This window comes from Pseudonaja textilis, chromosome Z (assembly GCF_049901715.1).
Source record: "Pseudonaja textilis isolate UNSWEBS1 chromosome Z, rPseTex1.2, whole genome shotgun sequence".
NCBI lineage: Eukaryota > Metazoa > Chordata > Lepidosauria > Squamata > Elapidae > Pseudonaja > Pseudonaja textilis.
The window spans coordinates 40,651,280-40,677,798 of NC_142008.1; the positions used below are offsets into that span (position 1 = coordinate 40,651,280).

The window sequence follows — 26,519 nt, forward strand, 5'->3', positions numbered from 1 at the left end:
TTCTACGTTATCCCTGGCTTTGAAAGTTTCCCATGACTGTTGTATAAATCAGACAGTCACTAAGAGGCCTGACATTGGTAACGGGGCATACGTTCTCTGTACTTGGATGTGGCTAATGTGGAGTTGGGAAAGTGAGGCCTCCGACAATACCTATCATAAGCATTTAAAATACTTCCCTCTTCCGGATGGGTTATGGTTGTTATGTGGGGACGCTGCCTATCAACAGTGGCCAAAGGATTGGTCTGGAGTATGTACTATGGGATTTGTAATTCCTGTCATCTATAAATTGGAGGGTTTACCGATTGGGATGCGTATTCGAAATCGCCGAGAAGTTGATTCTGGCCTGACTGTGGGTGGTAATTTGTGGACTCAGATTTCTAGGGCAGCAATCCCACCTTTGGGAATAGCTATGAACTATAGAGATATTCATATTTTAAATAATTTTACTGTTGCTATGTTTAATAATACTATTAGAAGCATTAAGATGTTGAATGAGGAAGTGTCTGAAATTCGCCAAGTTACTTTACAAAATCGTTATGCTTTAGACATAATGTTAGCTGCCAAAGGAGGAGTGTGTGCCTTAATTCATTCACATTGTTGTGTTTTTATACATAATTATGAGCCTAACATTACAAGAACTGTTCATGATATGGAAGACCGCATAGCTAAACACGAAGCAGGAAAAGATGGCTTCAATAAGTCACTTTGGGCTTTGCTATGGGATTGGCTTCCTGACAGCTCATGGTTACGTTTATTGCTTCAATCAGTTGTAATAATTGTTGCTATACTTATTATGTTATGTTGTTTTATTCAATGTATTCCTAATCTATTACAAATGTGTACCTCAGCTTTTCGGCATATGAGACCAGGTCGCGAGGGAACTGTGTACTATGCCACTAAAACACCCCCTATCTTTGAATAAATAAAAAAGGAGGGAATGTGGTAATATATTTTATTAATCATTTTCTGTAAGTCCTTTGTACAGCCATAGAGATAAGGATATGCAGGCATTCCTGGTGGGAGTAGGAGTACTTTTACGCAGGAGTGTCTCATCCTGTTATCTGCAGGCTTAGAAGGAACAGGGAAATAGGTGATAATTCAAGGTACACAGCAGGGACTTTCGTCAGCGGGACTTTCTGTGCCTGTATGTTATTATCTTGTTGAGGTCATTTGTTTTCTGAATCTTCAATAAATACTGCTGCCTGAGTTCGCTCAGAGCTGGCATTTGCTCAGACGTTTCCCTGCGTCTCATTTCAAGTGCCAGACCACCACATGCCATGATGCCATGACAACACATTGCCAAACCAAGTGAGGACTTAAAATGCAACATAAAACTTTGCAGATACCTAGAATGGTTATTCTTATAATTATGTAATCCTTTTTTGCTTATTGTGAAAGGAAAATGTGACACTATTTGTATATCTTTTGTTACTGATAAATTTCAGATATGTTAATGTATGTTGTTATACAGGTAATAGATGGAAATATCAGCCAATGCCTACCCAAACTTCTTGTGCCAGTTTTTCTCCAACCAATAATTTTAAGCCTTTGGTACAAAAAACACTGGTTCATCATAATTATTTTTTCTTTATAAACAAATTATGGAAGTTTAATTCTTGATAATAAATTTCAGTAATATAAAATGTCACTGGAAATTTGAAAAGGTTTAAATATGGTTTAAATATCAAGAATAGTCAATATTAAGAAATGCTCTTAATAGTTTCTACAACTAGTAGTCAATCAAGCAAACAAAATATAAGAGAAAAACTGCATGAGAGAGAATTCTATATCATTTATTTTATATAATGAGCGTATAACATATTAGATCAAATTTTGATTATTCAAGCTTGATCAAGTGAATGTGTTGGACTCTGCTTTTTTAAGATGACATCCATCTGCAGCAATCATGACATATAAGCAATCTTTATGCAAAGCCTGCCCTTATACACTTGCATCCTGAAGTCTGACACAAGTACATAGATTGCAGCATTTGTATAGTAATATCATACAAATATAATTACCCGTAACCCTCTCTCCTCCCACACAGTTGTTTGATATTTCCTGGGATCTTAGAAAAAGGGAAAATATAACGTGATGCTGCAAATAATTCACATTAATTCATAATTCTGCATACTAAAGTACTATGTAATTAAATGTTTTCCTATTTTGGAGATGTCATTCAATTATATTTCATAAAGCAATTCAAAAGCTCTGATAGTTTGTTGGACACTTCCTTTGCCATCATTTATATAAAGCACATTTTATACTTTTAATTGATCATGGAGTTTTTCTTCTTCTTGCATCTTTATGTTTTATTTCTTTCCTCAACGTATGGATATGTTGAATCTAATCCCTACTTATTTTTGCCTTGTCCTATCCAGACGGTTTTCATTCTACTTTATTTTTTGTTTGAGTCAAGGTGAATAAAGTACGTACATAATGCTTCTGTGTTCCTTATGACAACAACCCTGTGAGGTGCACTACACTGACTACCATTCCGGTAATTCCAGAGAATGGGGAATACTGGCAAAAAAAACACATTTTTATTAAAGACAAAGACATGCAGAAATTACCATTTTTCTATTGCAATTCAGCAATAAAAAGTGTTTGCATCTGTGCTGTCAGTATCTGTCAGATTATGTAACTGTAAAATGAGCTTTTATTATTGAAGCTATTTAGCAAGCAATATCACCCAGATATTAATTAACCCAAGAAATACTTACAGCTTGTTCATTGCGCATTCCTATATATTTAATTCCACTTGCTTGTGCAGCAATTGCTACTTCCGTTATAGGAATACCAACAATGCCAAATATGTACTCAATTTTCTGAAAGAAAAAAATATTTTATATTAATGCATGTATTTAATTTAACAAACTATCTCTAATGTCTCATCCCCTCTCCCCATTTGGGATTTTATATAATCTGATTGTATCAAGGACAAAGTGAGGTTGCACAAAATTAGAATATGAGTATAAGCTTTTCCAAGTGAAACTGCCTTTTGCAATTGACTGTCATTTTGCCAATAACCATGTTAAAATGGTGCTCCAGTCATTTTAGTGTTGCACTCAAGAAGCCTATTACTATACCTTCGTATTTTTTTTTCTAGTTGTTCTATTTTTGCAGGTCTCTCTATTTTATTATCTTCTCCAGTTCTTTTTCTTCTATTCTATTGTTTCCATGTAGTGCCATGTCCACTATCCAGACTTTTATTCTTATTAGCATATTAAAATTCTTGGCTTTTTATAAGGTTAACTACATTATATGAGATATATGCTATTAATAACAAAAGGAGTCTGTAATTCAAAAGAACCCATTTTCCCACAATGCTCTTTTCCTGCATCTACTTTTCTAAATACTATTTATTTTCAATTGACCATAAAATCTAAATTTATGGATTATGTTCGGTGTTAGGTTCAACATCCTAGGAGTTAAGATAGAAATAAAAAAATCAGTATAGAACAGAGTTCTATAGTGAAACAACAGTGATTAGTTTAGTTTAAAATAAACCTAATTTTGTTTACAAATCACGGCATCTCTGCAGAATTAGAAAAAAACCCCACCAGCACCTAGACTGAAAATGTATGTAAGGTTTTATCACAACAGAATTTGCTTCTAAGCAAATTCATCGGTTCCCATTATGAGTAACTTATTTATAACAATCATCGGGGGAATATCCCATAAATATTCACACTGAAAATAATAAACATTTAGAGCTTTTTAGAATAGGTTCAGGTGAATACCACGTAGTTTTCTTGCAAATTCATATAATCATCAAATATATGATTCCTGCCTTGGCAGATGTATCACAAAAATGTATATGGATGTTTTAAAGCGAATCTTGTATGTCTATTTCGTGTCACTTCATTAAGATTAACAGCATTGTGTCCGGATTCACACAAGAAAGTTATCATGCTTTCTCAGGACTGATCCTGTATAGTGTGCAAATACACTCGATTGTGGCTTATTCAACAAACCGTAAACAAAACGCGTCAGAGGCAATCTCTTTTTAAATTTCACGACCCCGAAGTTTTGCCCGTGCAGGGGAGGAGTCTAGCAGGGGGCCAGCGATCTTCCGATCGCTTTGCCCGCCTCTTGTAATTTATTTCACAGCTCGGCATTCCTCAGCACTTCGAAATAAGTCTTTCCCAGTCCCCTGTCCAGGCTGAAGCCAGACTCCGGAATCACCCAGCGCTCTTACTTGTGTCTTTAGGGACTCCGCGATGAGCTGAGCCCCGCTGACAACTTCATCTTCTTCCACCCGTGCCATATTTCCCGAAGCCATCTTCCGGACAATGGAGACAAAGACGATAATGCCGCCATTTATGCTGAGGTACGTTTCTCTCGACCAATGGGAAAAACTTAGTGTAGCAATTGAAAAACTTGTGGGCGTGGTTTTATACGGATTCTTGTGAAACTGCGCAGCCCAAGGAATTTCAAGCAGCTCCCTCTGAATTTGATGGCTGGTCACGTGACAAGAGGACGTGTCGGATACAAGGGACGTGCCAGACAAAACTTTCTGATTGGCCGGCTTATGCCAACCCGCTTCCCTCCATTATTTACCAATCTGTTGGGAAGGGGAGAAGCAGGAGGTAATTGTCCAAGGTTCTTTAGTTTAGGGAAAACTAAACTAGGGATCTATGAAAGAAGTCAATAACAGCGATTGTGTAATTCAGTGTGCTTGAAATATGTGGCAATGAAGAAGGTGTATATCCCGATGAAAACAGGTTTCGTGACTTTCTTAAGCACTACAGCAATGAACCCAAACTATTAATTTTTCTGATTTTGCACAATCCTAGATGATAAATTGACTCTAAAATATGGTGCCAGTCAGTGTGGTGTATGAGAACAGCTTAAATTTGTAAATTTTGTAAATTAATTCATAAACTATCCTGAAGTGCTGAACTTGAAGAATATTTTAAGAAACAGGTGAATGTAAAATTAGGGGTTAAAATCTGGATAACAGGTATTGCATACTCTCTTTGTATCATATATAACAAATTCAGAATAACATTAACCTGAAGATCAGAATTGTCAATCCACAGGAAGGTTTTTTTGCAATACAAAGCTGTTACTGATATAACACCATAGGTTTAATTCAGATTTAAATCCACATACTTATTTTTTATTGAAGTTCTCTAGAATTCCCATTCTTCTTTTATTAGGAACAGATCCATCTACATATATTGTAGCTTAGCATTTAAAAAAAACAAAGGGATAATCTAGCCTTCTGATTTTCAGGTTAATAAGATACAAAATGTTATGGAAATTGTTACATTTATTGTTCAAGTTAACTAATTATTTTATAACTTACAACCTCAGGATTTTTCTCTGGCAATTATTTTCCTTCTGTTTGTTTTATTTATTTATTTTTGTTGGCTTTAGATACCTCACAAGTATTCTTACTGGGGATTATAAATCTCTGGAACAGAAGCATGAGATAGCTAATTTCTAATAAACTCTTAAGCTCACCATATGGATCAAACCTCCCCCAATCCGTATTGGCTTCCCCCCTTTTGACTCTGTAAAATGCTAAAACCTGCTTGTTCTTCAGGTCTTGTAAATTTGTCTTTTTTTCTTGATATATTTTGTCTTTTAAAAAAATACGTAAACCGTACAAAGTTGCTATGGAGATGGATGTCCTTAAAAGTGAAATAATAAATCAAGTATCTGTTCCTCTGAAAGAAATATGTGTTTTGGGAGAATATCTATTATTCAGAATTTGTTAGTTATGATACAAGGAGAGTATGCAATACCTGTTATCCAGATTTTAACCCCTAATTTTACATTCACCTGTTTCTTAAAATATTCTTCAAGTTCAGCGCTTCAGGATAGTTTATGAATTAATTTACAAAATTTACAAATTTAGGCTGTTCTCATACACCACACTGACTGGCACCACCATTTTAGCAGCCAAGGGGTTGAGTTAATTTATCATCTAGGATTGTGCAAAGTCAGAAAAATAAGTCATTAATAGATTTGGTTCAGTGCTGTAGTACTTAAGAAAGTCACAGTTTTCAAGATAGCTGTGCACATGGATGCTATGGCTGGCCGCTCCTTCTTTCAGTGTATGGTGTGTATGATTCTGTGTGTGTTTTGGATCCTTTCCTTGATTGAATCCTGTGGGGCAAGGAGCATCTATAGTTGGCAAGCCTTGTTACAAATTGGACTGATATGTGAAAAGGCTATCACGGATGATTTTATAAATTCTCATAACATACCGAAGGAAGCAGCTAGGACCCTGGGGGAGCCATGGATCACTATCCCTGTAGGAAGGAGGAAGAGGCGGAGAAAGAGGAACAGGAAGAGGAAGAAAGGATGCCGTCCTGGGGTTTTCTTTAAGCTCCGTAAGTTTCCACACAAGCCTTCAATTCCAAGTATATTTCTTACCAATGCAAGATCTCTGACTAACAAAATGGATGAATTAAAGTTACAGATTGCAAAGACTAAATTTATCAAGAACTGCTGTGTTTTGCTGATCACAGAAACTTGGCTTCATTCACTCATTCCAGATGAAGCTGTTGAGCTGGAAGACTACTTAGCTCACTGGCAGGACAGGAGTAGAGATTCTGGCAAGATCAAAGGGGAAGGTTTAAGCTTTTATGTGACCAAAAGTTGGTGTATCAATACAAAGACTGTAGACAGCCACTGCTCCATGGATTTGGAGTATATTACTCTTAAATGTAGACACATATATCTTCCACAGGAATTCAGCGTGGTTTTTTCCCCTGATTTTTTTTATTTCAATCTATAACAACTGTACATTAACAGTGTGGCATCACTCATTCCATATATTCATATTAATTCATATTTCTTCAATATTTATTTTCAGCCTTATTCTCTCCATTGCCTACCACCATATCAGTTAAACATACCTGGTAATTCCATTATTCAATTGTCTTCCTGTTTTCATTTTATTTCTTTAAATAAAAAATTCTCATTTGGCAAGCAGTATGGTTCCGGGTTTCACATCTCAATACAAACATGAGCATAATTACCTATTCATTTTATTTGTTTAATTTCATATTACATCATCCTTATCATTATTAAATATTAAGCTTATCTTATCCAATCCCAATGTATGTTCTCTTATCTTATTTTGCAATATTATCTTATCTTATTTTTTAATGTTATCTAAAATTCTCATCTCCTGTCTATTGTCATTTCTCATATTATTTTTTCTGTCACATTTGTCATTTTATCAGTCCTTATCTATAAATATAATTGTCCCCTCTAGTTAATAATTTGAGCTAACCACCTTCATTCTTCCTTAATATCAATCTCCCTATCTAGTGTAAAAACACAAATATATATATTTTTCTCAGATTCTGCATTATATTTTCTCTATAAATAATCTATACATTACAAAATGCTATTTTCGATGTATATTTTATACATCCCAACACATTGCCTTGCAGAATCCCCTTCCTTATCCCTTTTTTCCCCACCCATTATGTCTCACTCTTTGAACAGTGTACCTTCTTTTCATCCTTGTTTGTTTCTTGTTTCTCTTTATTTTCTGGTCCTTTCTCTTAATTCCCTTTTACTCCATTCTTATTCCCCTCCTTTTCTCATTCCAGTTATTAAACTTTTCTCTCTCCCTCTTTTGATTTTCCTTTTGCACTTCCTTTTTCTGCTTTTTCCTTCTCTCTTCAGCCATTTTCCTAACCGTTCTCCCTTTTACCGTCCCATCAAACCACATTTTTTAAATTCTAATTCCTCCCCCCCACACTTAAATAATTGTTGTTCATTTTGTCCTTCTAAGTTGGCTTCTTCTTTATAAAACTCCTCCCCCTCTGATTTATTATGTTCTTGTGTATGCTGAGTCACCATTTCTAATTTCTCTAATACATAATTACACATTTCAAGTTTGATTTTTATCATATCCCTTGTATCTTGCATATCCAATCTTATATCTTGTGAGTCCAGTCTTGCATCAACAAATAGCTCCTCCATTGTATCTTCTCCTTTTTTCTTTTTCTTTCCTCTTCCTTGATACCTGAAATCCTCTTCTTTCGTATATATATTCAATCTCAGAGTCCAGTATTTTGTTTCAGCCAATATCTTTTGAGTTTGTTTTCAACAATTCATAATCTTGAGTCTTTATTCCAAATCCTCTAATTGGCCTCTCAACTGTTTCTAAATTACTGGCAATAGTAAAGTTCCTTTTATTTTCTTTCAAGTTCTAAAATCCAAAGACTCAAAAAGACCAGACACTCATTTTAAAACATACTAAAATTTTCTTGTACCATCAGATAGTGCTCTTGAGGTTTTTTTTAAAGTTTCTTTGTTGAATATAATATTTTTATTAAGTTTGCTAATTTCAATCATTAGCTATTCTTTTCAACACACTCAATTCCAGCATTTAGTTATGCCCTTTAAGTTTCTACAGTTCAATATCTGCCCAATTTAATTTTTAAACCTTTGTTGTGTTAATGTATTTTCCTTTTAATTTCTCCTCCAGATTAGTCCAATAGAATAGTCAAATCCAAATTTAAAGACCCATTTTCTTTTTCACGTTCTCTGGTCGCCGCTTCCACACACTTTCCTCCAAAATAGCTCTTTAATTTGATACCGGGGTACCTCAAAATCGATGTCCTTTGCCTGGTTCACACTCTGGTCACTACTTCTCTCTCCCCCACAAAACTTTGTTTCCCGGAATGTTCTTCGTCTTCGTGGTGGCCATTTTAAGACCACCGCTGCAGTTTGCCTTTGGGAGGGATTTTCCTGTTGGGGAGGGGAGTTGCGGTTCCCCTCAACCCTCCAGGCAATTTCCCCTTTCTTCACCACCCCACCAGGGTGGCTCCAGTTCTGATTGGGACCCTCCAGTAGTGAGCTCGGGCGAAACCGTGCACGATTACGGATTCCCCACCGACACCAATGAGGAACAAACCAGAAGTCCAGAATTCAGCGTGGTTTTGATTACTGCAGTCTATATCCCACCTGATGCCAATACTACCATAGCTTTGGGATTCTTGTATAACATTGTTAGTAATCAGCAGAATAAGTATCCTGATACTGTGCATATCATAGCAGGGGACTTTAATCAAGCTGATTTAAAAGCAGTGCTCTCTAAATTCTATCAGTATATTAAGTGTACTACTAGAGGAACAAACTTATTGGACAAAATATATACCAACATCAAACATAGCTATAAGATTATACAATTACTACATTTGGGACAATCAGACCATATGTCGCTGCTTTTAGCACCAGGGTACATGCCTCTTAGGAGATGGGCTCTGCCTATAATGAAGACAGTTAAATCTTGGCCAGAAGATGCTTCCCAACAACTTCAGGATTGTTTGGAGAACACAGATTGGGATATCCTTTACCACCCTGACCTGGAGGAGCACACTGCAACTGTTCTGTGCTGTTCAAACTGTTCAAACACTGCACAGATACTATCACTGTAAATAAACATATTAGGATCCATCTCAATCAGAGACCCTAGATGACCAAGGAAGTCCAGCACCTCTTGCATGACAGGACCAAGGCCTTTAGGTCCGGTGATAGGGCAAGACACAGTGTTGCCAGAGCTAATCTGAAGAAAGGTATTCAGAAGGCCAAGACTGATTATAAGAGGAAGATTGAGGATAATTTTTATAGCATTAACATGAGGCAAGTGTGGCAAGGGATTCAACAAATTACCAACCATCAACTGAGCAATATCATCCCTGCTGAAGGGAATGCTTCATTGGCAGAGGAACTGAATCATTTCTCTGCTCGCTTTGAAGTGGAGACATCAGAGACAGCTAAAAAACAACCACCAGCCAAATGTAGCCCCCACTTCAGTGTGGAGGAACAGGAGGTGAGGAGCATTCTGAGGGCTGTGGACCATAGAAAGACTGCCAGTCCTGACAGTATCTCTGGCTGGAGTCTTTACAGAATCTTCAATCAGTCTTTATCCCAGTCCACTATTCCATCTTGTTTGAAGGTTTCCACCATTGTTCCACTGCCAAAGAAGTTTGCTATCAATAAGTTCAACGATTACAGACTAGTGGTACTCACTCCTATCATCATGAAGTGCTGTGAGAAATTGGTCTGCCGGTATATCATTTCTGGTTTTCCGCATACATTTGATAAACACCAGTTTGCATACAGAAGAAATAGATCTACAGAGAATGCTAGTGCTATCACTCTTCACATTGCTCTGACTCATCTAGAATAGCGGGGGGCTATGTGAGGATGCTTTTTGTAGATTTTAGTTCTGCATTTAACACAATTCTTCCACATAGACTAGTGTCTAAACTTCTGGACCTTAGCCTTTCTTATACAATCTGCCTTTGGATTATGGATTTCCTGTCTGGCCACTCATAGAGGTCAGATTAGGTAATCCTGCCTCTTCAGTTCTTATTCTTAACATTGGTACACCACAGGGTTGGTGTGGTACACCACAAGGCGTGTTGAGTCACTTACTCTATACTCTTTATGTGCATGACTGAATTCCCACTCACGCTTGTAATACTGATTGCTAAATTTGCAGATGATACAACAGTGGTGGGACTCATCTCCAGGGGGGATGAGTCTGCCTATTGAGATGAGGTGGACCGATTGCTTTCGTGGTGTGGAGACAATAACTTGGTCCTCAACACCAATAGGACCAAGGAGCTTATAGTGTATTATAAAAGGAACAGATCAGACAGACAGACATTGCTTATCAATGAAGACTGAGTGGAGCAAGTGGCCAGTTTTAAGTTTCTGGGTGTTACCATAAAAGAGGACCTGACCTGGGGTGCTCACATTGCAGCACTGGTCCAAAGGGCCCAGCAGAGATTATACTACCTGAGACTTCTCAGAAAACAACTGAATGAAAAACTGCTGGTGACCTTCTACCACTGACCATAGAGTGTATCTTAACTTACTGCACCTTGTATGGTTTGCCAATTGCACACTGGCAGATGGGAAAGCACTTCAGATGGTTAATGTCATAGCCCAGAAGATCATTAGTTGCCCTCTCCCCTCTTTGGAAGAGCTTTATAGCTCCTGCTGCCTTAAGAAAGTTCAAAACATACTCAAACATCCATCTCATCCTGGGAACGGGGGTGGGATTCTACCAGTTCAGTCCAGTTCTATAGAACTGATTGTTACCATTCCTGGTAGTTTGGAGAACCGGTAAATCGGGCCTCTGGCTGGCCCCGCCCCTCTCCATCCACTTCTCTGCTGCCTGCACATCAGTCCTTAACATGCACGTGCAACATTACATACATGTGCGACACTGCTGCCTGCAGCCTGTTCTTGCGTGCCCGCCATTTCTGCCTGCCTTCCGCTGCGCCCCTGCCTTTACTGATCTTCCCTGGGTGAGTGAGGATCTGCAAGCCCCAGTCATCTTCCCACACCCCTTGCCTTTTGCTGCTGCCATTGGTCGCCTTCCCCCTCCCCTTGCCTTTTGCCGCCGCTGGTCACTTCCCCCCCACACTTGCCTTTTGCTGCCGCTGCTGGTTGCCTTCCCCCCACTTGCCTTCTGCTGAGGAACACCTGGAGAGGCTAGTATAGGATCCAGCCAGGTCAGCGGCTGCTTTTCTCACCTGCTGCTGCACAGCGGAAAGCTTCAAGTCTCCCCTCCCATTAGAAATGGCTCCCGGGCAAGCAGAGAAGCAAACCAGGTTGAATCCTGCTACTCTCTGCTTTCCCGGGAGCTGTTTCCAATGGGGGTGGGGTGTCAGAAGCTTTCCTCTGTTTTGGGAAACTCTTGCTTTCCCCAAAACAGCAGCAGGTGATAGAATAGAAGCAGCCGCTAACCTGGCTTGAGCCTCCATGTGTTCCTTCCTGTGTTGATAGGAGACAAGAGTTTCTCAGTACAGCTGAAAGCTTGCAAGCCCCCCCCCCACCCATTAGAAACTGATCCTGGGCAAGCAGAGAAGCAAGTCAGGTTGAATCTTGCTTTTCTCTGCTTGCCCAGGAACCATTTCCGATGTGGGGGGGGAATTCGGAAGCTTTCCGCTGTTTTGGGAAACTTTTGCTCTCCCCAAAATAGCAGCAGGAAAGAACATGTAGAGAGGCTCGTGTCATCAAGGTGTCCCTTAATTGAGTCTGGGACAGCTGATGGCAGCTGCGGGGAGGAGAGCCTGGAAGCCCTGATGCACCACGTGTGTGGCCTGAATGGTGTGGGGGATGGACATGGACTGGTCCTGGAAGCCCTGATGCTGCCGGAATCGCCATTGCCACCTTGCTGCTGCTGCATCTCCCACCCCCTGTAGGCATGGTGAGCATGAGCCCGAGGATGGGTGACCAACCACCTCAATTTCTGCTCCCACTGCCTTTTTTCTGTGCCAAGAGTGGAGGTGAGAGAGAAAGAGAGCAGCCCTCTTGGTACAGAGAAAAGTCGCACGTCTCCCCATATTTCTCTCTCCACAAGAAACACCTTTAAACTTAGCGCACTTCACAAATGAGGAGGAGGGGACGAGGCTGTTCAAGGAGAAAGCAATATGGGGAGATGCACAACTTTTCTCCATGCTGAGCTGCTCCGTTTGCCATGGCACCAACTCCCTGTCCTACGGACCTGCTGCTGGCTTTAGGAGTGGTGCTGAGCCAAGCCCTCGCTCTGGAAGAGGTGCCCGCAAACTGGTGCTGCACTCTTAGCCTCTGAATGGGGCGAGCCAGTCCTCTCCATGGGGGAAACTACAGCAACATGTGGGCAGAGGCAGCCTGGTGCGAAACGGCAGCCCTGAGGCCAGACTCGAAATTTACCAGCCTTTGCGGGAAAGCAGAGCTCCGCAGCAGCTCCCTGTCTCAGTGAGGTGGGACAGAGTGAGCACAAACCAGCGCTGCGCTCTTGGCCTCCAAATGGGGTGAGCCAGCCCTCTCCATGGGGAAACCTGCAGCAACACACAGGCAGAGGCAGCACAGTGCGAGGTGACGGCCTCGAGGCCAGACTCAAAGATTGCCAGCTTTTGGGGGGAAAGAGCTCCATTTCCCGCCTGTGGCTGCTCCTTGAAGGAATTGGGCCCTGAGCGATGGCTACTCCGTCTCAGTAACGTGGGGCAGAATGAGTGCATAGGAGGTTGTTTGTACAGGAAGGGCCTTTGGGGAGATTTTGGCATGTCAGCCAGAGAAAGGATGGGAAAATCTGCTAATAAAATGAGCCACTGGCCTACTACGGACATTTGGGGCCTGGGATTCCTGCATCTGTTGAAAGTCTTTCTAATTCAGGTTTCTACAGCTGCAGTTTTGGTTTCATTTTATCTTCATGTCAATAAGCAAATACCTCAAAGAGTTACTGAAGGGAAAACAGGTCACTATTATGAACCTTATCCTTCTACTATGTGGTAGCTGGTGGTGGAAAGAAACATGCCTCTTTCAATGCTGTTAAAGTCCTACTCACTTCAGAAAGCGTATTAATGCAATTTAACTATGCCCTTCCTTTGGTGCTTTATTGTGATGCCTCTCCTTTCAGCACTGGGGCAATTTTAGGCCACAGACTGCCTAATGGCCAAGAAGCCCCTATTGCTTATTTTTCCAGAATGCTTTCAAAAGCAGAACACAGTTATGCACAAATTGATAAAGGGGCTCTTTCTGCTATAGCCTCAGTCAAGCAATTTCATGAGTACTTATAGGCCACCATTTCGAACTCATTACTGATCACCAGCTTCTCCTAGCATACTGGCTGGTGACAAACCCACCCCTCAAATTATGTCATCAAGAATGACAAGATGGACTATTTTTTTGTCTGCTTATAACTACAAATTGCTTTACAGACCCGGAAAGCAAGTAGCCCATGCTGATGCTTTAAGCAGGTGCCCTTTTTGTTGATGACCTTGTACCTACGACAACTACCTTTCTTATTGAAGATCTGTAATTACCTTTAAATGCAAATGACATTTCCCATTTTACCTCCAAAGACCCACAATTGAATAAAATTTTAGACAGGGTTAGGAGGGGTGGCCCTGTTCCAGTGGATCTCCGTCCTTTCAAAGCACGCCAATGGAATTGAGTGTACTCAAAGGCTGCTTGCTGTGGGGAAATAGGGTGGTCATCCTTTGAGAACTGAGGCCCCATATTATGTCTGTATTACATGAAGGGCATCCTGGCATCACAAGGATGAAGGCGCTAGCAAGAAGTTACACATGGTGGCTAGGTCTCAATGAGGCAGTCACAAGGAAGATGCAGGGGTGTCAGGCATGTCAGTTATCTAGGCCTGCACCCCCAGCTGCTGCCACCAGCAAATGGGAGGACACAAAGACTTCCTGGTCCAGGGTCCATATTGACATAGCAAGCCCATTTCAAGAGAAAACCTTTCTAGTGATAGTGAACTCTTATTCAAAATGAATTGAGCTGGCTCTCCTTAAATCCACCACCACTGAGAGAGTGTCTAGCATTCTTGATGCTCTTTTTGGGACCCATGATTACCCTGATACCCTGGTATCAGACAATGGGCCACAGATTACCTACTCTCCTTTTGAACTCTTCCTGGCCCAAAGGGGCATCAGGCATGCCCTAATTTCCCCTTTTCACCCTGCAGCAAATGGGATGGCTGAGAGAGATGTGAGATCAGCCAAGGAAGCCCTGGGGAAGATGACTGGGGGAGACTGGCCTTCTAAGATTGTCCTATACCACTTAAGGTGGCACACCACCCCTAATGCCCAGACCAACCTATCCCCAGCTGAACTACAGATGAGCAGGAAGTTGAGAATGACCCTGGACCGGCTCCACCCAGCCTATGCCTCTAGCACACCCCTGGATTCCAATAGGAAAGTACAGGAATTCAGGCTAAGGGACCCAATTTACACCCACAACTATGCAGGGAACCCCCTATGGTTGCCCGGGTAGGTAGAGAAAATAACTGGCCCCAAGTCCTATAGGGTACAGATGGCCGATGGGAGATTATGGTGCCAACACGTGGACCAACTAAGGAGCTGTTGGAGTATTCCCGCAGGTCCATCCCGAGATGACGCTGAGGCCGCAGAGGTCGAAGAGAACGAAGACCCAACTGAATACCACAGGCTGACACCAGAGCAGCAGTCTCTCATGAGGAACTTACCTGAGCCAGATGCACTGCCAGGCGCTACCGAGGCCTTCCCACTGCCCGTCAAAGGCATCCTGCCACCTGCTGAGGCCGCCCAGGGGAGAGAGCTGACACTGCCCCCGGTGGAGAACTCCAGCACCATAGCCGATCCTCTTCCATTGGTGACTCCAGCCAGACTGAGGAGATCCAAGAGAATGAGGTGTCACCCCACCTACCTGGAGCACTATGCATGTGCAATGCCAGGGGGAAGGAGTGTTACATCCAGTAACAGTCTTCACTCCGGTCCACTGCTAAAGCAGGAGCCAGAGCCATCGCTTGACAGCTCACTATAAAAGGGAACTGTCAGACAGGCTCAGCTGTTCTCTGTCAGCTGGCTGCTGAGTTAGCTTGCGGCACGCACAGCTGGGTTACTTTGTGGCAAATAAAGCCTGTTAACCTTACTCTAGCCTGTGCATCTCATTCCTTGCGTGCCAAACTTAAAACTTTTTTTTGAACTATTACCATCTGGGAGACAGTACAGAATATTAAAAACAAAGACAAATAGGCTGAAAAACAGCTTCTATCCCAGGGCAGTAGCTCTTTTGAATTCTGCTATATAGTGCAATATTGGTGCCATGTCAGGGTTTTCGGTTCAATGTGTGGAGGGTGAAGGATGTGTGCTTGTGTTTATTTTCATGGTCATGGTCATGGTCATGATGTGCACTGAAGATGGTGTTTGATTTCATTGTACATGGTGCAATGACAATAAAGTAAGCTAAACTAAATGAAACCTGTTTTCATCGGGATATACACCTTCTTTACTGCCACATATTTCAAGCATGCTTGCATTAGACAAGCGCTGCTTTTGACTTCTTTCACAGATGCCTGAACTAAAGAACTTGGACCTCCTCCTCCTCTTCCCAACAGATTGGTAAATAATGGACGGAAGTGGGTTGGCACAAGCCGGCCAATCATAAAGTTGTCTGGTACATCCTCTATATCAGTCACATCTTCTTGTCATGTGACCAGCCATCCACATGGGGATCTGACTACAGCCAATAGAATACATGCTCTTGCCACAGGAACAGGAAGCTCAAGGGCAAGGCCCAAGAGTGGGTATAAATAACACTCACTCTCTATTCCGTATGGTCAGGTGCCCAGGATATAAAACTCATGTGGTCCTGTCCTTCAATAAACCATATTTCCAAACAGCCCCCATGTTTTCAGTGTCTTTCTACCCACTCCCCACTGAACCATATGGATATTTCTTCCAACTGTGGGGTTAGATTTCCATTTCGTCAAACAATTTTAAAAACAATTTTCTTTTTTAAAAAACTTAGCTAAGTGTTGCTAAATCTACAATAATTAAAACAACTTGTTTTATAAATTTCATTACAAATCACAACCATCTGTGCTAAGAAATTAATTTTTTTCCAACTATACAGTTTTTTTTCCAACATTATAAACACAGTTTTTCTTCCATTGTGTGGCCTAACAAATAAAGCCAATGTCAGCAGACTTTTGGCTAGAATCCTGGTAGTTTTTTTTTTTTTTTTTAACAGAGTTCACCTTTATTTTCTCACAGAAGTCCTTGATGCTGGAGATCTTCATGACATGCATTATATAAGTATGGATAGCTATTAGTAATAATGTACTGCCATACTTTCTGTTTGGCAACTCTATACTGATAAAAGATTTTGCCCAAATGATATCCTAAGTACGAGATATACATATACGTATACATATACATATACATATACATATATATATATTTCTTTCTTTTATATTTTTTAACTTTTCCCCCTTTATTACACCTTGTTTTTAAATTTGTTTTTGTTTTTTCTTCTTTACTTTTTATTAGTATATTGTATTCATTTAACTTTTAATAAAAACATTATTTTTATTTTTATTTTAATAAACATCATATATAAAAGTAGTATATATTTCTTTCTTAGCATTGCAACAAGTCCTTTCCCTGGGCAGAATAACATCATATATCACTCTTCTGTATAGTCGTATATTACATTTTAGACACACTAACTGCATCTGTATTTTAACAGGTTCTGCACAAAGGAACATTTCTTGTTTTTATTCTATACAGACTCTTCTATGTGTTCCCTAAAACAGCAGCTGAATTGTTCTCTTAGAACAAGTAAATCAATTACCAGGACATTCTTACAGGAGGCCATCTGTTTCCAGAAAGTGTAGCCAGAATTTGCTTAAAAATAGCTTATGCTAATAATCACATTTGTTACAGTAACATTTCCCGATCTAATACCTTCCTGATGTGTTGGACCTATAACTATCAAGTTTCTCAGTCACATTGTCTTGAAATTCTGGGTGCTGTAATCCCAATCCTTCTGGAGATTATAAGGTTGAAAATGTAGTTTGAATATTAAGTGACATATATTTTTTGCCCAAAACAACCATTCTGCTTTATTGTCCCCTTATTATTATGTTATTATACAACTTATGTATTAATAAAACTGTTTTAAATATTGAATTGATCTGTCCATTATAAAATGGACAAATAAATTTCCATGCTGAAATTTCATTTGGTGGTGCTGTTTTTGTATGTTGTTGGTTGCAACTTTAGGTTAAATAATTCCAAGTATATAATGCTACAGCAATGAGATTTTGAATCTTTTGCAGATGGTAAGGGCCAGACTCAGTTTGTAATTGTTTTTGAAGCAATGCCTTAAAGGTACTATGAGCTCGCTCAACTATAGCTTGACCCTGAGAGTTGTAAGGAATTCCGTGCACTAAAGTAATATTCCATTTCTGACAAAAGGTTTGAAATTCCTTACTAATATAAGCGGGGCCATTGTTAGTTTTAAACTGAGAAGGCCGACCCATTATAGCAAAATAGGATAGGCAATGAGAAATAATATCCTTTAAGGATTCATCTGCCTTCTGATTTCCTTCAGTCAAGGCATTAGTAAAAGGAGTATGACTTCAAATGTGTTCTACATACAAGGAATACAAGCGAGTTTCCAAACTATTCTTTAAAGATAAAAACAAGGATAACAAATTCTTATCCAAAGAGAGAGCACAATAAGAAAAGGGAAGAGATTGCATAGCTAAATACACATATTGAGTATCAACAGTCAAGTTAATAGGTTGGTCATTGAACAATTGTAAAGCCAAAATCACAACAGCCAGATCAGCATGTTGAGCTGAAGTCTGCGTGGCAGTAAATTTAGAATACCATTGTTGTTGAATCTGCCAGACGACCGCACCCTTTGTAGGTGAGCCATCAGTAAAAACTTGTAAGAGCTTTAGAAATAGGATTTCGCACAAAAATGAAAGAAAAGGCCAGATTTAAAGTAGTAGTAACCGCTATTCTAGGATCCTTGGGTAAAGAATACAATAAGTTTCCCACATATTGAGAAAAGGCTATCTGATATGATTCTGAAATCATCATCAAATGCTCATGTTCAACTTTTGTACAAGTGAAAGCTATGCTAATGAGATCCTGTCCTATAAGATGTAAGGCTCCTTTAATAACCAAATCCTCTAATGCTGATTTGATAAGGATAAATGTTTCTAGGTGGATTAGCTGACAAATTAATCCATTCATGAATGTTGACTGCCTGTGGAAAGGCATTAGAATAAAGACATCCTGTGGGTAAGGGTGCACTAGGAAGAATAGTTAAACAAAGTCCTATTGTTAAGGATGTTATCCTGTCCACATATTGATGCTTAAACGTATTCAATATTTCTTGAAGGCATGTTCTTTGAAGATCAGTTAATACAACTAGATCTCCTGGTGATTGTGCTCCCTTCAAAGAATGAAATAAGGGCAACATATCACCAGTTGTAATGTAGAAGAATGAGCGTGCCCAATTAATAATGCCAAGTATTTTTTGCCATTGTTCTAAGGTATATGATTTCTTTACTTATAATTCAGGAAGAATTGGAATGGAGCAATTATGCAACATTCTATGTCCTAAGTAGGTATAAGGTTCTACCTTTTGGATTTTGTCTGAGGCTATGTACAACCCCTGTTGTGCAACAGTATCTGTTAACTCTTTTAACAACTTAGATTCATCAAAATCTGGGGCTGCTATCAATATATCATCCATATAATGATAGACTAAATAGGAAATAAATTTATTCCTAAAGGGTTGAAGAGCATTATCCAAGAAATATTGACAAAGTGTAGGGGAATTAAGCATTCCCTGAGGCAACACTCGCCAATGATATCATTTTGTAGGCATGCTATTATTAAAAGCTTCTGTTAAATCATGAAGGAAATGCCATTTCCCATTTTTCTTTTTTATAACAAAAACAGGAGTATTCCAAAGACTATTAAAAAGTTCTATATGACCAACAGCCAATTGTTCTTGAACCAATTGTTGTAAAGCAGCAAGTTTTTCCTTTGATAATGGTCATTGTTCCACCCAAACCGACATAGAACAGAGCCATTTAAGAAGAAGAGCCATCATCAAGAGTCAAATGTGCATGAAGAAGAGAAAGGATATCACGGCTCGAAATATTAGTATGAATATCTAGAATGTATGGTTGTAGGAAAAAAAGACTTACCAGCAGATGCTGTAACATTAATTTCTTGAACACTCTGCCAAGCAGCTGTAGAACCTCCTATTCCCCACAGTGAAGAAACTGTCATTTTTGCCACTGTACTGGCCATTGTAAAGAGGAGATGACAGTAACATCGGCTCCAGTATCCAATAACCCTTGAAATGGTTGTTTATTTAGGAAGAATGTTAACAAAGGACGAGAGGAGTTCAGCTGATGAAGTAAGCCTACAGATAAAGAAGTTGATCCAAATCCTGCATCCACATAATTACCTATACCAGGAGATGGAGTTTAATATAGAAGAAGAAACAATTGAGCAACAGAAGAATTACAAAGAAGAACTTGAGGAAGATTCACCCAAATCTGAATCATGAGGATACCAGTGTAATCTGAATCTATTACACCAGGCACAACAAAACAGCCCTTTTTTTGTGCAGAAGAACGAGGCAAAATTAAGCCAACTAATCCTGAAGGAAGAGGTCCTTTAAATTGAGATGGAAATATTTTAACTTCTAAAGGAAATTTAAATTCAATTTCCTCTTGAGTGATTAAATCAATCCCAGCGCTACCAGCTGTGGCTAGGGAGGAGTGAGATAGACTGCTGGAGGAGTCAAGTGATATTTGCTTCTAATCTTCAGGGATCATTGTATTACCATTTTTTATTTCTTCTACAAGTCCTCTTGTAAAATTTCCACTAATCCCATAGTCTGTACCTACCTTTTTAAACTCTCTTAAGATCTGATAAGGCAGACCCTCCCATTCTGCTACTTGCAGTCCAGGCTGTGGCCCCTGACCAGGATGATATTGTACTGGACAAACAGACAGTAATTCTGCAAGTTCTGTTCCTGAGACAGAGGCATCATTTTCACAAGCCTCAACCATTTTCTGAAAAGAAGACTGAATAATAGAGTCAGGAGGCTTTTGCCCTGTATCTGCAGGAGCTGAGGGAATGGAAGACATATATTCAGGTGAAGAAGGGGAACAAATGACAGCATTAGTATAACGTGAAGGTGGAGGTGTTAAAAGAGAAAGTTCATTGTGACCAAATTTTTCAATTGCATATCTATATAAATGCCACACCTGCAAAACTTCTATTTCTGCTCTAGGTTCAGTATGCAATGTTTTCCCTATACGTTCCCAATCAGTTAATTTTAAAGACCCCTCTTTTAGATACCATAAGCACTGAGCTGCAATCTCCTGGACCAGCCTTAAGAGATTTTTCTCTGGTACCTGAGTATTATTTTTCTTCAACAAATAGCCTAATTCATCTACATGCTTCCTTTGTTCCTCAGAAAGCGAAGACCCCATACTTTGGTTGAGAAACCCCAAAGGGTTGAAGGTGCACCAAATCCTTGCTGGATGAAGTAAGAGGGTCCCTGTTCGGGCGCCACTTGTTGCAATGACTAGGCAGTCGAGGTGTTTGATCATGATCAATTGATTCATGATGATCTTTATTGGAGTATAGTCTTGCATTTATACACATTTTTAGTAATCCTCCAACATTGGTTAACTTTGGTTTCTGCTTGACTTTCGTTATTGTTCAGCATAGTAACTAACACAATTAATGATCTCTAGTCAAAGTCCAACATATGTTTACTTCCTCTCTCTAATCCTTCTTTAGATGAGTAACTTTATTTGCCTGAGTTGTATCTGCTTGGAACCATTCTTTTCTCTTGAGGTTTGCCATCAAAGATAAAGACATTCCTGCAATTACAACTCTACAAAATATTGTGCAAGAGCAGGCCCACTCATATGACTTAAAGAGGGTATGGAAGCCATGCAAGAGCATATCATATTTTTGTGTGGCCTCTGTAGCCTCCAAAAATGTGTGAATTATGTGAATTTTTGGAGCCTCCAAAGCCCACACAAAAATAAGGTATGTTGCCACATCTGCCCCAAACTCTCTGGAGCATCCAGAAGAAAGGGGCATCTTGTTATGTTATTTTGGGAGGTTGTGAGGCCACACAACAGCATTTTCTGAAGTTTCCAAGCTTCATGTGATCTGGAGCTGCTTTGGATAGGCATTATTTTTTCTGAGAGACAAAGATTAATTTAAAAAAATACATTAATTTTTTTAGACACAACCCATCTCATTATCCAAAGTCACTCTTTGTTATGAATTGTTTTTCTTTTGACCTGGGAGGAGAGAGGTTGACACTCCAGCAGAATAGGTAATTTCTGAATGTTTGACACCACAGATTCAACATTATTGATTTAGAATGTTATTGATCATGGTCATATTCATCTGCTTTCGTTTTAGGTTCATGGCAAGTATCATCTTTTTTGTTCTTAGTCATCAAGTTCTTTCCATAGATATTCAAAGAGGAAAATATTATGTTGCTGCTGTATATGAACATCATGCCATCTTGAATCCCAATCCAACAGCCATAATTAATCGACAAACTGCATTACAATTAATGAAGAGGAATCTAGACATTTATGAAGAACAAGTAATTAATGCAGCAAAAGAGGTAGAATATTAGTCTTTGCTATTTTTAATATAAAATTTGACTACTATTGAAAGTCAGTTGCAAATAGTTTATTGCAACACCCTAAATTGGCACAGATGTAAATAAAAGTGAATGGATTAGCTTCAATTATATATCATAATGCAGTATTATTATGTAGCAATATAGTAGTATTATAGTCATTAAATCATTAAAATGTAGACTTCAGATATTTGGCTATAAGAGACTGTCATCTTGGCTTCTATTATGAGTTCCCAGAATTTTAAACACCCTTTTTTTTAGATTAATTAAAAATGTGGTAGTTAAATAAGATGCCTTATACTTTACTGTAAGAGTTTGTTATATGTATCCTATAAAGTGCTTGAGGAAGAAATTGTTGCAATCTGTATTTGTATAAAATAAATTTGTTCATTTCCAAAATTAGTGTGTTTTAAGTCATAATTTCCGTTTAATTTCCATAAAACACAAATACAATTTATTAATTTGTCCATAATTATGAAATTATTTTAATGAAAGCAACGATATGCCTTAAACCATAGCTATTCAATAAAGAAGTCATTTTGTTTCACCATTAGTCTTTGACTGATAAATAATTTTTATTACTATTAGGGAGCCCAAATAATTATCTTTCCTGAAGATGGAATTCAGGGTTTCAACTTCACAAGGGCATCCATTTATCCTTACCTGGATTTCATTCCAAACCTGGACTCTCTGACATGGAATCCATGCAAAGAACTTTACTTATTCAATGACACTGAGGTAATTTCTTCAATTAATTTCTTTCCTCTATTTTCTTGGCACTTTTCCAAATAAAAATCATTTAAAAGCTAAAATTGTACCTAATTCAATAGTCAGTTAACACAATATTGTAGCTTAGTGTTTTTCTTTTTTATATAAGATAGCATTCCAATTTAATATTTAAAAATCCTCTTTGATTTTATAGGTTCTCCATCAACTCAGCTGTATGGCATTGAAAAATCAAATGTTTTTAGTTGTAAATCTGGGAACTAAAGAGCTCTGCATGCAAAGTGATCCACACTGTCCACCAGATGGAAGATATCAGTTTAATACCAATGTAGTATTTAATAACAATGGCACACTCATAGCCAGATACAGAAAACAAAACCTATACTTTGAGTATGCCTTTAATACTCCACCAGAGATTGATTATACAGTTTTTGATACACCTTTCGCAGGCAGATTTGGAATCTTTACTTGCTTTGATATTCTATTTTATGAGCCAGCTATAACCCTTATAAAGCAATACAACATAACCCAGGTTGCATATCCTACTGCATGGATGAATCAACTTCCACTTTTATCTGCTATAGAATTTCAGCAAGCTTTTGCAACTGCTTTTAACATAAATCTTTTGGCAGCAAATATCCATCATCCTGACTTGGGCATGACAGGCAGTGGTATATATACACCATCAAAATCTTTCACTTATTATGATATGGAAAGCATTAATGGGAAACTTATAGTTGTAGGAATCCCAGTTATTACATCAGATCATGAAACTAATATGAAAAACATTGCAATGTCCCACAATGGTCAAAAGAGTTCTTTGGATTTTTATACAGAGAAACAGGTTTGCCTTAAAAATCAAGAAACTGACTGCAAAAAAGAAGAAACGACATCCCAAGAATTTTTACCTGTATTTTATGGAATAATGATGTATGATAATTTTACCTTAATGCCTATACTAAATGCAGAAGGAAATATAGAAGTTTGTTCCAATACACTTTGTTGTAATTTAGTCTATAAGCAATTAGAAAAAACAAATGAACTTTATGTTTTAGGAGTTTTTGATGATTTGCATATAGTGCATGGAACATACTATGTTCAAGCCTGTGTATTAGTGAAATGTGGTGGACTTAACTATTCTACTTGTGGGCAAGAAATCACAGAGGCGTCTGGATTGATAGATTTTCAGCTCCAAGGAAATTTCAGTACTACTTTTATCTTTCCTCTCTTGCTAAGATCTGGGGTCACTCTAGACTTTCCTGACTATTTGGGCTGGGTGGGGAAATCCTATGTCATGTACAAAGTGGGAGGATCTTCTGGTTTAATAACAGCTGGCCTATATGGACGTTGGTATGAGAGGGACAAAAAATAGTATTTGATACCAATAATGTCTCAAAATGATTACTGTAAGAACCCAATAAATATTCCTTGATGTGATTATTCAAAGCCTTTGGATTTTCATTATACATATACAGTACATGAAATATGCTATGATTAAAGTTGAATTATTTAATCAAAATGACTTGTCCAGTTGAGCATTTCACAAGTGTGGTTTCGGTATAGCAGAATGTGCTGTCTTTGACATCATATATTTGGAAACAAGTATATATTTGGTACAAATCCAAGCATAACTCCAAACTACTCTTTTCTTAAGCCTTCAAGTTTAATAATGGGAGTTGATCAACCATTATATTGCAATTAGAACTATTGTGCCTTTGGAGTAATCAGCTATCTTTTCCAAATCAAATCAAATAAAACCTTTATTGTCAATGCACAAAATGTGTACAATAAAATTGAATGAGCCTCTCTTGGTGCAGCCCCCTCCCCAAAATACAAAATGCATCTCAATAACTCAATAAATGAAAGAAATAGAAATCCCTAATCCCAAATAAGTAATACTAACACACATTCCCATATATCTATATGTATGTAACATATTACACTGGTATGAACATGTAGCATGTTGCGTTGGCCCTGCAAGTCTATCATAGTAAGCCTAATTGTGATGTTATGTTGCATTCAGAAGTCCGACAGCCCATGGATAAAAGCTATTTTTCAGAATATTCATTCTATGGCTATGCTTCCTATATCTCCTGCCCGATGGTAGGGGAGTAAAGAAGTTCTCACCAGGGTGTGAATCATCTCTGAGGATTTTCCTCGCTCTGCTGAGGCAGCGGGTCCTGGCGATTTCATCCAGGGGTGTTAGGGGACAGCCCATAATTTTTTGTGCTGTACTCATCACCCTCTGTAATGCCTTTCTGTCTATGGCTGTCAAGCCAACATGCCATACTGTAACACAATATGTAAGGACGCTTTCTATCGTAGACTGGTAAACCACCTGGATCATGTTATTTTTCCAGGTGAGATCTTGGCCAAGATGGACTCCTTAGAAATTTGAAAGAGACCCTCTCCACACAGTCTCCCCTTGATGTAGAATGGGCAGGTTCCTCTCTCTGTTTCCAGAAATGTAACACCACCTCCTTTGTCTTGCTGGTGTTTAGATGCAAGTTGTTTTCTGAGCACCTTGTGGATAACTTCTGGACGTCTTCCCTGTATGCTAATTCATCTCCTCCTGTAATAAGTATGTGGTATCATCTGCAAACTTTATTATCATGTTAGATGAATCAGAAGATATGCAGTGGTATGTGTACAACAAGTACAGGTAGGGACTAAACACACAGCCCTGAGGAGAGCCAGTGCTGAGCTTCAGGGAGGATATGAAAGACCCTGAAAAATTCCCTCATAGTCAATGCTTTTCTTCCCAACACTTTTCTTTGTTTGATGTCTATCACTTGTTACCTTGCTTTCTTGGACTAGTCTATTTTATTATCTGCAACTGTACTGATTTTTGTAGTTATAAACACAAAGACTTTTATCGCTACTGTACCAAGTATTCAGATTCTGTGATTTATCTACAAGTACAGCAGTGGTGTCTACAATTTCCAGTGGTGATGTTGGGACACAGAGAGGCAAAGAAGAACAGGCTCTGTTCTTCAAACCCTTTTCTTGTTGCTGGAGTGACCCTGCAGGGGTATATGAATTCTGGAGAGAATTGTGATGGTGTGGGGAAACCCCCATGATGAAGAGGAGCCCTTCGAGCCCAGCGAGCAAGAGGCTGTTATCTTTGAATGGCGGCCCCGAAGTCCTGACAACCCAGCTGTAAGAAGAAAGCAAGATTGGAAGACAGACTATGGCAGAGATTAAAGAGTGGGACAGTGCAGAGAAAAATCACAGGAAGCAGAGACAGCGTGGAAGAAAGTTCATAAGTTGTGGAGAATGAAAGATACAAGAGGAGGCTGATTGGAGCTTCGGAAGAGCGGTGAATAGGTGGAGGTGAGATAGATCAGAGAGTGACTGGGGAGCTGTAGATTGCCCGAAAGAGGAGAAACGGAAAAGAGCGGAGATAGTCTCCCAGGAGAATTTTATAAAATAATGAAAGAACAAGCAGACCTGTATAATGAAGTTCTGATAGAAGCCAGAATGCCAGATTCATAGAGGGATGCACTTATTTCACTGAACCCGAAGGAGGGTACAGATGCCAGACTAACTCAAAACTACAGACCAATGCTGAACGTCAATTATAAAATATTTACCACTATTATAGCAAATAGGTTGAAGAGAGTTCTGAATGAATATATCCATTCAGACCAAAATGGATTTCTGCCAGGTAGACAAATTAGGAATAATTTGAGGATAGTAATAGACACTTTGGAATACTACGAAGCCTGCCAAGAGAAACAAGTTGCCCTTGTCTTTCTGGATGCCCAGAAAGCATTTGATAACCTGAATTGGCAATTCATGATACAACAAATTTACAATAT

The 26,519-nt window shown here is 39.0% G+C and overlaps 2 protein-coding genes across 2 annotated transcripts in view; one reads left to right on the forward strand and one right to left on the reverse strand.

Annotated features, from left to right (window-relative positions):
* Window positions 1-4,334, reverse strand: part of HACL1 (2-hydroxyacyl-CoA lyase 1) — a 33,671-nt gene extending 29,337 nt beyond the window's left edge. The window contains exons 1-2 of the mRNA XM_026708241.2: window positions 4,202-4,334; window positions 2,724-2,828 (exon numbers count right to left, since the gene is read on the reverse strand). Coding sequence (XP_026564026.1) covers window positions 2,724-2,828; window positions 4,202-4,285 — 189 coding nt within the window. The 5' untranslated portion in view covers window positions 4,286-4,334. The remainder of the gene's footprint in view (window positions 1-2,723; window positions 2,829-4,201) is intronic.
* Window positions 4,195-24,144, forward strand: BTD (biotinidase). The gene is made up of 4 exons (XM_026708244.2): window positions 4,195-4,333; window positions 21,744-21,954; window positions 22,561-22,710; window positions 22,895-24,144. The coding sequence occupies exons 1-4, from the start codon at window positions 4,296-4,298 to the stop codon at window positions 24,068-24,070; spliced, it is 1,575 nt and encodes a 524-aa protein (XP_026564029.1). The 5' UTR covers window positions 4,195-4,295; the 3' UTR covers window positions 24,071-24,144.
* The last annotated feature ends 2,375 nt before the right edge of the window (window positions 24,145-26,519 follow it).

Bases quoted from the DNA above. Each gene is read 5' to 3' on its own strand.
- BTD (XM_026708244.2), top strand. From the start codon at position 4,296: ATGGAGACAAAGACGATAATGCCGCCATTTATGCTGAG. The intron at 21,955-22,560 runs GTAGAATATTAG...TATTACTATTAG, and splicing joins TAATTAATGCAGCAAAAGAG to GGAGCCCAAATAATTATCTT. The intron at 22,711-22,894 runs GTAATTTCTTCA...TTGATTTTATAG, and splicing joins ACTTATTCAATGACACTGAG to GTTCTCCATCAACTCAGCTG.